The sequence below is a fragment of the Phaseolus vulgaris genome, chromosome 7, assembly GCF_000499845.2.
Source record: "Phaseolus vulgaris cultivar G19833 chromosome 7, P. vulgaris v2.0, whole genome shotgun sequence".
Taxonomy (NCBI): Eukaryota; Viridiplantae; Streptophyta; class Magnoliopsida; order Fabales; family Fabaceae; genus Phaseolus; species Phaseolus vulgaris.
Window position 1 is genome coordinate 21605710 of NC_023753.2, and position 12605 is coordinate 21618314.

Consider the following 12605-nt stretch of genomic DNA (forward strand, 5'->3'; position numbering starts at 1 on the left):
AATATATTAAAAAATTTATATGACTATTTGATCTTCTCATTTAGTGAAATTCACATCACCATTTGATTTTATAGTCAAACATTACACCACAAACTTTTAGAGAACAATAAAAATAATCTCTAAAATCCTTATTATTTTTATAAATAGTGACACTGTTTCATCTTTTTTATACTAATAACATATAATCACTTTTAACCAACTTATAGATCCTATCTTTAATATTATATTAAATAACCATTTAATGCTATGAATCTTCTAGCTCATTACAAAATATTAATTTTTAAGTTTTAAATATTAGAATATTTAATTTTAATATTATTTCCTAAACATGTGACTTAAGCACACGCTGCAAGCAATATTAAAATAGACTGAAAAGTCAAGTCAACATTGTCAACATTTATCTATTTGGGACATAAAACATAAAACTAGATGGTCTTATAACACAACTATGACTTTTATTTTCTGCTTACACGTCTTGTTAAAGTATTCCACCATATGAAATAACAACTATAAACTTTTGAGATTCTAAAAATATAAATGGAATATAATTGGTCCAAGGACTTCAATGCAATCTTTCTTGACTAAAAAACTGTAAAAAAGTGAGTTGTAAGATTGTAGTGGAAAACTTTCTGAATATTGATTTTAGATTTTGACCTATATTTATTTATGTTATTTTAAATAAAAAACATTGACACTTTTATCAAAATATTTATAAAGTCAAATCGCATAATGCGACAACTTCTTAATAATAAAAATTAAATAATAATAATAAATAATAATAAAAATAATAATAAATTAAAAGGTTGGAGCTCCATCATGCGTTCCCAGAATCGATTCCAACAAGATACAGTTTCAATTCAAAGGACAGTTGAATTGAGTTTTATTGGATAAATTTGCAGATTGAGTTTAATCCCAAATTTATCTTTATTTAAAATTTTAAAATTTTAACTTCTTTCACTCACAGTTCACCTTTTATTGTCAAATTCAATATGTACGTGAATCTAATATAGATACTGAATTGTACATTCTAATATTTATTTTTTTAATAACATCAAATTATATAATTCAATATTTATTTTTTAGTGATATAAAAAATTGAACAATTCATTATTTATAATCCAAATCCAGTAATTCGATAGGTAAATTTAAAATACATATCAATTTATATAATTCAGTATAAGAAAAAAAGAAGAAAAAAGTAAAAAAACATGAACTGAAACCATGAAAAAAAACATAAAGTAACCTTAACTAACTTTGATCTTATGTTTGAATAGTGTAGACTTTCTCCTTCCTTCTTCTCTTCCTTCAAATGTAGTTGGATTGGATCACCATGTCAGACCTACATCTCACAACACGGAACCAGAAAACGGCGCACACCATTATCAGTTCACTCCCACACACCCACCTACCCACTTGTATTTTAGTTTCATTATTAGTATTTCAATCACATTTGTACAACCAAACCAAATATTTTGCAAGTGGAAAAAATTAATTCCTTGACTTGAACCAAGCCAAAGATAACCAGATAGATACCACTAGGCTCCAACTTGCAAACCAAAATGATTTCTCAGTTTCAGCTTCAACCTTTTCTCTTTCTTCATGTGCATAAATTCTCATATCCCACCTTTCTTCTTTTATACTGAGTGAATTCTTTTCCAGGCAATTTCAGTTCCCCCTAACAAAGCCTAAGGCCCAAAACATCACCATTCTTTGCTCTTCTTGCACGCTGCAAGAAGGTAAGTTTTTTATTCCCTCTTAAACCTTTGCCACCGCACTGTCATACTTGTCTTCGTCGTACCTTGTTGTGCTTCCTTCTTGCTTCTTTCAGTTCTTTCTATGGGGTGTCTCTTGCTGCTTCTATGTTTTTCTAGCTTTTTATATGCTGCTTCAGCCTTAAACTCTGATGGGCTGGCTTTGTTGTCCCTCTCCCGGGACTGGACTGTTGAGTCTGGTGACATAAACTCCACATGGAAGTTGTCTGATTCCACTCCATGCTCGTGGGCAGGAGTGCATTGTGATCATGCCAATAATGTGAATTCTCTAAACCTCACTAGATATTCTATTTTTGGTCAATTAGGACCTGATATTGGACGCTTGATCCACTTGCAATCCATAGACTTATCATATAATAACATGTTTGAAAAAATTCCCCCAGAATTAAACAACTGCAGCATGCTTGAGTACATAGACATTTCTTCAAACAACTTTAGTGGAGGAATACCAGAGAGCTTTAGAAACTTGCAAGATTTGAAGTATGTTGATCTCTCAATTAATCTGCTGAGTGGTGAAATTCCTAAATCCTTGTTGGAAATTCCTCTCCTTGAAGAAGTGTATCTTAGTAACAACAGTTTAAGTGGTTCCATTCCCTCAAGTATTGGAAATATCACTAACCTTGTCACACTGGATCTTGCTTTTAATCAGCTGTCAGGGACTATTCCCATGTCCATTGGAAATTGTAGTAAATTAGAGTATCTGTATCTGGAAGGTAATGAATTGCGGGGAGTTATTCCGGAGAGTATAAATAATCTTGAAAATCTTCTTGAGTTATATCTGGATAGTAATAGTATTGGAGGTACTATTCAACTGGGATCTGGAAATTGCAAAAAGTTATCTATTCTGAGTCTTTCTTTCAATAACTTTAGTGGGGGTATACCATCAAGCTTGGGGAATTGTAGTGGCCTAACACTGTTTTATGCTGTAGGCAGTAACTTAGTTGGCAGTATACCGTCAACCTTAGGCCTCCTGCACAGTCTTTCTATTCTATTCATTCCACAGAACCAATTGGATGGGAAAATACCTCCACAGATTGGTAATTGCAAATCACTGGAAGAGCTGCATTTGAATTCCAATTTACTCGAAGGAGAAATTCCTAGTGAATTAGGAAACTTGAGTAAATTACGCGATCTTAGATTGTATGAAAACCTTTTGACGGGAAAAATTCCACTTGGAATATGGAAAATTCAAACACTTGAGCAGGTCCACTTATACAATAATAACCTTTCAGGAGAGCTACCTCTTGAGATGGCAGAGCTTAAACATCTTAAGAATATCTCCTTGTTTAATAATCAGTTCTCTGGAGTCATTCCTGAAAGCTTAGGAATCAACAGCAGTTTGGTTGTGTTAGATTTCACGTACAATAATTTCACCGGTGCCCTCCCACCAAATCTTTGCTTTGGAAAGCAATTGGTCAGGCTGAATACGGGTGGCAATCAATTTTATGGCAGCATACCTCCTGATATTGGAAGGTGCACAACTCTTACAAGGCTGAGACTTGAAGAAAACAATTTCACTGGGCCACTTCCTGATTTTGAAACTAATCCAAATCTCTTTCACTTGAGCATCAACAACAACAATATCAGTGGAGCAATTCCATCAAGTTTTGGAAACTGCACAAATCTCTCTCTTTTAGATTTATCCATGAACAGCTTGACAGGTCTTGTACCCTCAGAGCTAGGAAACCTTGTAAATCTCCGGAATTTGGTTCTTTCTCACAATACTTTGAAAGGTCCTTTGCCGCATCAACTGTCAAACTGTAACAAAATGATCAAGTTTGATGTTGGATACAATTTCTTGAATGGTTCGTTTCCATCAATTTTTCAGAACTGGACTGAATTAACAACTTTAATGCTCTCAGAGAATAATTTTGATGGTGGTATTCCAGCTTTCTTGTCAGACTTTAAAAGGCTCAATGATTTACAACTTGGAGGAAACAAGTTTGGAGGAAACATTCCTAAATCAATTGGAGAACTGGTGGATTTGATGTATGATCTAAATCTAAGTGCTAATGGGCTGATAGGTGAGCTTCCGAGGGAGATTGAGAACCTGAAGAATCTGGTAAAACTGGATCTATCTCGGAACAATTTGACAGGAAGTATACAAGTTCTCGATGAGCTCAGTTCATTATCTGAGTTCAACATTTCATATAATTCTTTTGAAGGTCCTGTGCCACTACAGCTAACAAATTTACCAAATTCTTCTTTATCGTTTTTGGGCAATCCTGGCTTATGTATCTCAATTTTCACTGAAAGAAGCTATTTAAGGCCATGTGATACAAATTCAAAAAAGTCAAAAAAGCTCAGTGAAGTTGCAATTGCGATGATAGCACTTGGATCCTCAATATCTGTTGTTCTGCTGCTGGGGTTAATTTATATATTCTTTATCAGAAAAATTAAGCAGGAAGCCACAATCAATGAGGAAGATAGTTCTCCATCCCTTCTCAATATGGTTATGGAAGCAACAGAAAATCTAAATGATCAGTATATTATTGGTAGAGGAGCTCAAGGAGTTGTTTATAAAGCAGCACTTGGTCCAGACAAAATTTTGGCCATAAAGAAGTTTGTATTTGCCAGTGATGAAGCGAAAAGCTCAAGCATGACCAGAGAAATTCAAATCCTTGGAACGATTAGGCATCGAAATTTGGCCAAATTGGAAGGCTGCTGGTTGAGAGAAAACTATGGTCTAATTGCATACAAATATATGCCAAATGGAAGTCTGCATGATGCTTTGCATGAGAAGAATCGATCACTCTCCTTAGAGTGGAATATCCGGAATAAGATAGCTATTGGAATTGCTCATGGATTGGCTTATCTCCATCATGACTGTGATCCTGTCATAGTGCACAGAGATATCAAAACAACCAATATACTTCTAGATTCTGAGATGGAGCCTCATATTGCAGATTTTGGTATTGCCAAGCTTTTGGATCAGCCTTCTACCTCCACACAGTCAATATATGTCAGTGGTACACTTGGTTATATAGCACCAGGTAATTCCTCTACACTATCCACATGATAACTGCACCTTTTTGTTGTTGTTGTTGTGTAACAACATCTTTTCTTTCTTGATGCTCCTATCATAGTAAAATATTAAATGATTTTTTATGACAGAGAATGCTTATACAACAACAAAGGGTAAAGAGTCCGATGTATACAGTTATGGGGTAGTATTGCTGGAGCTGATATCCAGAAAGAAGGCATTGGATCCATCATTTATGGAGGGAACAGATATAGTTAATTGGGCTAGATCTTCCTGGGAGGAAGCAGGAGTTGTTGATGAAATTGTTGATTCAGAGTTAGCTGATGAAATTTCAAATTCTGATGTGATGAAACAAGTTACAGAGGTGCTTTTGGTGGCTTTGAGATGTACCCTAAAGGATCCACGCAGCAGACCTACGATGAGGGATGTTATCAAGCATTTGAATGCTGATGCTAAAAAGTCCACATAAGAAATTTCTTTAGCCTTACAATTTGTTCTATAATCAGAAAAATTATGTTATACTTAAGTGGAGATTCCATTCTATATTTATTAGGACATATTTGTTAGTGATTTTATTTTATTTGATTTGTAAAGCTTTAAACACCCATTTTTTTTCTTTCATTACCTATTATTTCTTTTCTTAATTAAGTTGTATATCAGTCTATAAATAGAGACTGTAATAACATTTGTAAAATATCTTAGAAATATATCTATTTCTTTCAACTTGGTATCAGAGTTCCTGATCTGGGAGACTCTGCTTCTGCAATCTTTTTTTTAGCAGCCTTCATTGCTTTAGGCTTTGTTTGGATTGAGGAGGGGATTTGTGAGGAGGGGAGGGAGTGGATTTGTGAGGATTGAAGAAGATGTGTGAGGATATGTGAGATTGTTTGGATTAAGGGATGATAGAGTGGATTTGTGAGGATGATTTATTGTAAGTTTACAAAATTATCCTTCTTATTAAAAAATATTTAAATAATGAATTATGATTTTTTTTTTGTAAGTTTGAATTAATTAAATATTTTTAATATATAATATCCATAATTATTTATATTTTTAATAAAAAATTAAAAAATATAATATACAATATTTTGGTGTTAAATTGAAATAAATTTATTAAATACATTAAAATTTATGAAAATAATATTCATTTGTTAATTTATATAACTATATATATTGTTGATATTATAATTTTATTATTTATAATTATATGTTGTTATTAATAGTACAATTAAATATTTTTAAAATTAAAAATAATAAATAAATTTATGTTATATTTAATTTTATATATTAAAATAAAATGCATGTACAATGGTATTTTGGTAAAATGTAATAATCCTACTAAATCTCCACAAATCTCTTCATTTTGTGAAGAAAGAAAAAAGCCCTCCACACTCTCCCCCATCCTCTCCCCCACTCTCAAAACCATGGAAACAAACACAAAAAACACCCCCTCCCTCCTCCCACTTGGAAGCAAACACACCCTTAATCATTTTCCTTGCCAGCCTTCATTGCTGCAATTTTTGTTTTGAATAGCCTTAATTGCTGTAACTTTTTATTTTCCTTATCTTTTCTCCATTGACCACCACCACCACCACCTTGCACCATTGACCGTTACTGCCACCACCATTGACCGCCGACCGCCGCTCGCCGAAAACTGTTGCCGGCTCCGGAAACCACCACCGAAAATTTTTTCCAGAGGATTTTTTGTGTGAACAGGATCAAATTTTGCCAATATGAAAAACTCAGGTTTTGAGCTCTCATGGACTCCCCTAGTAAGCCATCTAGCTATTGTTCCTTCACTATGAGTGGTAAGAGTTCTAGTTTTTTTAATCTTTTAATGCTTCTAGTACTGAAAATATCTGGATTAAAGAATCTGGTGCTACTGATCATATGACGCCTCATTCCTCTTCTTTTTCATCCTACACTACTTTATCTGGGTGTTTCAGGTGGATACCAGGATGGGTGGAAAGGTGTGGCTTTTGAAACACAACACCTTTCTCTACCTTGGCTGAAAATAAGTGTAGTAGGAACCCTTGAGGATGGCATGGATTTTGGCATGTTAGGAGAGGAGATTATGAAGGGAGGAATGTCAATGATAAGAGCGAGATCCTTAGGTGATAATCTTGTCCTGATAACCCCAAAAGAGGGGGAGGTGATGGAGGTTATTTTGAAGAAAAACAAAGAGTGGTTCGACGCTGTGTTTACAAATGTCAAACCATGGTCGTTGGATAGCGGTGCAAGTCATAAATATGTCTGGGTGAAATGTTATGGGGTGCCACTACCGTTCTGGAATAAGGTTTGCTTTTCCAAAGTGGTCGGAGAGATTTCAAAGGCGGCTAAGCTAGTGTCCATCGACAACTCTACGTTAACATGGGAGGTCCTTGAATACGCAAGGCTGAAAGTCCGGGTTCAGAATCTTGGTAGTGTCAGGCTAGTGAGGAAAATGCGGATTAATAAACATATATGTAGTATTTTCATTGAAGAGGAGGTCAATGGATGTGAAGGACGAGGGTATAATGGCAATCCATATGTGGAAGACTACATTGATAGTGTGTCCTCCATGGATACATATGTAGATGATACCAACTTCTTTGAGGTGAATGGCGAGAAGAAGGGTAGTATGAGGTTCAGGGATGATCACTGGCCAGAAGGGGGAGAAGGCAGAGAGAAGATTGGGGGAGACGATGAACAGTACCAGGGAAAGTCAAACTTCCGTTTTGAGGGGTCTATTTCGAAAAGTAAGGGCTATCAGGGCAAAGGTGGTATGTCTTACATGAATGGAGAAAGTGTGGGTCAGGCGGCAAATGAAAATAATCTCTGTGTCAGTTTACCTGCCCCAGACTGTGCATGGACCAGCTATAGCAACCCTACTCTAGCTGACTTGGCTAAAGTGGTGGTTGAAATAGAATGTTTAAGTAACCAAAACGAATTTTCTGAAGGCTTGGGCCGGGTATGCAGGAGCGAGGCCCAATTGAGTGGCGGTGGGCCCCGTGGATCAGCCCAAAAGAACGTAAGGACTGAGGAGTTAGTGGTCCAGTCAATGTCTGAGGGTTCTGTGATAGGGGAATCACATAAGGAAGGAGATAACATGCAAACAACGCAGGTAGAGAGATCGGAAGTGAGAGATAGTTTAGAAGAATGGCAGACTAATAGCAAAAGGCTAAGTTCCAAAAAAGCAAATGAAATTCTAAACGATGCGAGTAGTGGGGAAAGGGGACTGCAAATCTGCATCGAGAAGCAAGGAGGTAGCGAACATGATGAAGTTGCAGGTGCAATGGGTTCGGTGGAGCGGATTTCTAACCTGGAAGACGGCGAAGCTGGAATCGCCGAGAGGAGCAAATCAAGCTCTCCACCCCGCCATCGTAAGAAGAAAGGGCTATCGGAATTGGGGGACTCTTGCCCTTTTCCGAGGCGGTCTGGAAGGATTAAAGCAAGAATGCCTCAAGCAAGGGCGATGGCTCACACTATAGACGAAATCTCATCATCCTCAATTTCCGAAAAAAACATCTATATGTGTAATTCGCGATTAGATGAACCCGTTGATCGGGCGGGACCATCCAAGCTATGGGAAGTGGGAAAACAAGTCGGGATTAGGTGCCGCAAGGAAGAAGATGAGGTTGTAAGAGAGTATGGGAATATGGAAGTCAGAGATTCAGAGGTCGTTTCACACTCTGAGACGGGTAATAAAATCTTGTCTTAATGATTATTGTGAACTTAAATATTAGAGGTGTGGGGGGAAGTTCAAAAGCGAGGTATTTGAGACAAGTTATTGCTAGTGAGGGGGCGGAGTTTGTGTGTCTGCAAGAAACAAAGGCTAAGGAGTTCTTGGCAGCAAGGTTCTATTCTCTGTGGGGGGATAACAAAGTAGGATGGGTTCATTATGAAGGCGTCAACGGTAGTGGCAGTCTGTTGTCCATGTGGCACGAAGAAGCGTTTAGCTATGCAAACCACGTCATGGGGAAGGGATTCATTGCAGTTTTCGGCAACCATGTTAAAACCAACACTAGCTGTGTAGTGATCAATGTTTATGCTGCTTGTTCCTTGAGTGAGAAGAAGACCCTTTGGGAGGATCTGTCTAACCTTAAAGCGGATTCACAAGAGTTGGTATGGTGCATGTGTGGTGATTTCAACGCCATCAGAAGTCGGAATGAGAGGAAAGGTATAAGGGAGAGGGCTAGTCAATCAGGTGAGATTACTGGTTTTAACAGTTTCATTGATACCAACTCTCTCTTCGAATTGCCTTTAGTAGGTAAGAAATTCACTTGGTTTAAGGCTAATGGATCGGCAAAGAGCATATTAGACCGAGTTCTTGTTTCGGAAGCGTGGATGGAGATATGGCCTATGTGTAAACAGTATGTGCAGAGAAGGGAAGTCTCGGACCACTGTGCAATAGTGGTAAAGAATGTGGAAAAGAATTGGGGGCCCAAACCTTTCCGATCCATCAATGCGTGGTTTATGGGAAAGGGGTTTAGTGAGATGGTCAAGAATAACTGGTCATCATACCCTGTGCAAAGGAATGCTTTCATAAACATCAAGGAGAAATTGAAGGCTTTGAAAGGTGATCTAAAAGTATGGAATAGGGATGAGTTTGGTAACATCCAAACAAATAAGATGAGGATTTTGCAGGAATTGGAGGCCTTATATTTCCATGATTGCATCAACGACCTTGGGGAAGATGATAGGCTGAAAAGGTATGAGTTGGTAGGTCGCTTGAAGGAAACTGAAAAGTGATCCTGCCTGTTGACCAAAAGCGCTGGAGCTTTGCCTCGTCAAACTTGGATCGACGTATGCGCCGTGTCAGCCTCCGTCCTTTACCGCGATCCACCTCAAGAACCTGCAAAAGACGAAACGACGCCGCTGCGGCCGATCGCGCTCCGACGCCCAAGTCAGCGACTGAACCACCAATTACTTAAGAGTAAAACTCAAGAACTCTAAGGAACCGTGACCAGTTCTCTCTCAGTATACTCAAGACTCGCAAGCGTAAAGAAGACAATTTGAACGTGCGTACCTCAGAAGTTCGTTGGAAACTCTTATATACCTGGACACTTTCTCTCTCCTGGCAGTTACACATCTGGACACGTGGCTCGCATCCAGCTGTACACGTGCCATCATCTGGAGCATCCTTGACTTGGGCGCTACTTCTGACTCTCCTTTGGCTAAGTTACTTATGCATGGTATACTCAGTGCATAGTTGCCTTGGAGCGTGATCTCTTCTGGGTGGCGAGTTCGGGTGCCTTCGTACACACCTTCCCTATGGTCTCGTCGGCCGCCTTCATGATCTGCACCGCCTGTTTCACCGTATATGCTCAAGTAAGCTGTCCCCCGACCTCATCCTCTGGCCAGCTGGGAAGTGTCTATTTGCCTTCATCTTCGGCGATGTCCTTGTTTCGGCGATCTCTAATCACTTGGTCGCCTGGGTTCACATCTGGCGACTTCATCTTCAACTTGGTGACCGCCGGTTTAGGCATAATGGAGATCGGAGCACGCCAACTTAATAACTGGCGACCACGCGAACCCCCCGACTTCCTCCCCTTCCGCCAGCCAGGTGCCCCATCCAACACGCCTATATAATAGTTCGACGCCACGTCATTACTCCCGACTACCAGGGCGGTACACAAGCCCCCCAGTCTTAAGCGAAGACTTGTCCAGCAAAAAGACTAAAGGAGTCACGTCACTGCCGATCTACGTGGCGCTGGCGCAGAATTCCAAACGTTTGTACTTTCTGCTTTCCTGACGCTCCACCAGACACTCTTCCAATCGCTCGACACGTGGCTCCATCAACGGTTACCTTTAACTGCCGTTTGCGCTTCCAAAACCCATTCGAAAAACCCTTAAACCCATTTCACTTCTATTGTTCCATCACTTCTTCGCTTTCTCAAACGCTTCAACCTTCTTCTGCAAAAACCCACTACGCTCTTCAACCTTCTGGATTCTCAACTTCCTTCGTCGTTCTTCCGATCATAAAAAGGTACTCCCTTTACTTCTTCTGCTGATTTTTCCTGCATTTTAACCGATTCGCATCATCCATTAACTGTCTGGTGCATACGCTGTGGGCTGTTTCTTCTATTTCTTTCTCGTAACTTAGGGCTTCGTCTTCGTTACAACGAACCTTCGTTCGTTCGTTTTTCACCCTTCTTTCACGATCGAGTCAGCCTCTGCGAACCCTGCTCACCTTTCCTTTTCTTTTTCCTTTGCAGTTTCCGCGATGGCTCGAACAAAGACCACCGCGAATCCTCCTCCCTCGTCACGAAACCCTCCATCTCAAGCTCACAACCCACCACGAGCACCCGGTGCTTCTTCTTCCCAAGCTGAGAGGCCTGCAACCTCCCGCCCTAACCTGGCTCAGGCTACTCCACCGGTCGCCGGAGGAGCCTCCATTCCTTCCCCAGACTTCAAAAAGCTATACCCATGGGCCAGCTCGGCACTGCTGAAAGAAACTTCTTCGATAAACTTTGAAACGGCGGTACTCCGACTAAGGAAAGGGGACCAGCCGGATCTTTCCTTTCACAAGGAGCACGATAGCAAGGTGACCGTGCTGCCTTGCCACCCTGAGGAGCCGATCTGTGCTGACGACAAAGCGAGCGGTGGCGAGTCGTTCTGCTTCCTCTACACAACGTTTTTCAAGAAGGTGAAGCTCCGACTTCCTTTCACTCGTTTCGAGAGAGAGCTGCTAACCGAGCTCGATATCGCCCCCGCCCAGCTTCACCCCAACAGCTGGGCGTTCGTAAGGGCGTTCCAGGTCATTTGTGCACATCTGGGACTGCCAGCGTCAGTGGATGTTTTCCTCTTCCTTTTTGAAGCCAAACACCCAGGAGATCGCCTTTGGGTGAGTCTGAACGGGATTGCTGGGAGGTCGATCCTTTCTATCTTCCAGCAATCTTATAAGGATTGGAAGGGGAAGTTCATTCAAATACGCCAAAACGACCAGGATGCCTCGATGCTCGACGGGTTTCCCTTGTACTGGGTAAACAAGGGAAACAAAGACGCCAAGGGAAGCTTCAGGAGGCCAAGAAGTCCTGACAGCATGGGTGCTTTGGACAAGGATCTGTGCTTCTTCTGGAAGAGCGTGGCAGACGCCAATATCACCTTCCTCACCACTGCGCTCATCTCCTTCGAGTTCTTCGAAGATCAACTCGAGGTTCGCATAGGTTAGAGCTCACCTCAGTGTCTAAGTCATTACTCTTGGCGATACTTCTGCTAACTGTTTCTGGGCGTCTTGTCTGTTGTGCACAAGACTTTGGTTTTATTTTTTGTACCACTTATCTGCTTTTGTTGCATACTGACTTATGTGTTTGTCTTTCTCTCTGAGCTAACCCATGTACCTTTGTATTATGCAGATCGTATGTTGGGCAAGGGAAAACTGGCTGAATTGAGGGCGCTCGCCCGAGCCCATGGGTTGGCGTCGGGTTCCCAGACCGTGCCAAATTCAGTGGTGGAGATCGCCGCTGCCTAGGGCAGATCGCCCCCCAAAGGCCCAGCTCCTTCCGAGGCCCAGCCCGCCCAACAACGCAAAAAACTCGTCCTCAGGAAACCAAAGAGGAAAACCCCTCAAGTGGTTCATGAGGATGAAGAAGAAGACGATGAGGCGACTGAGGATGGCCTTATAACTAAGAGGAAGAGGGTGGCGCCTTCTTCACCACCTACTCCACCTCCTCCCCCAACATCAACACCACCTTCCACACCAGCTCCACCTCCAACACTGCTTCCTCCCCCAGCTCCCACATCGCCAGTCCAAGCAGTTCCCCTGGCATCTGCACTTCCTGTGGTTGAGGCTGCCGAGCCCAACTTTATGGAGAACCCCCCGAGCGCCTCCACGCCCTATGTATCAGCTGGAGGGGGTCCTCCTTCAA

At 40.7% G+C, this 12605-nt stretch overlaps 2 protein-coding genes across 2 annotated transcripts; both read left to right on the plus strand.

Annotated features, from left to right (window-relative positions):
* The first annotated feature begins 1335 nt into the window (after positions 1 to 1335).
* LOC137828833 (receptor-like protein kinase) lies at positions 1336 to 5478 on the plus strand. The gene is made up of 2 exons (XM_068635565.1): positions 1336 to 4765; positions 4887 to 5478. Exons 1-2 carry the CDS (start codon positions 1837 to 1839, stop codon positions 5222 to 5224), a joined length of 3267 nt encoding a protein of 1088 aa, XP_068491666.1. The 5' UTR covers positions 1336 to 1836; the 3' UTR covers positions 5225 to 5478.
* Positions 5479 to 8454: 2976 nt separating this feature from the next.
* Positions 8455 to 9486, plus strand: LOC137829246 (uncharacterized). The gene has a single exon (XM_068636046.1). It carries the CDS (start codon positions 8455 to 8457, stop codon positions 9484 to 9486), a length of 1032 nt encoding a protein of 343 aa, XP_068492147.1.
* Positions 9487 to 12605: the final 3119 nt, after the last annotated feature.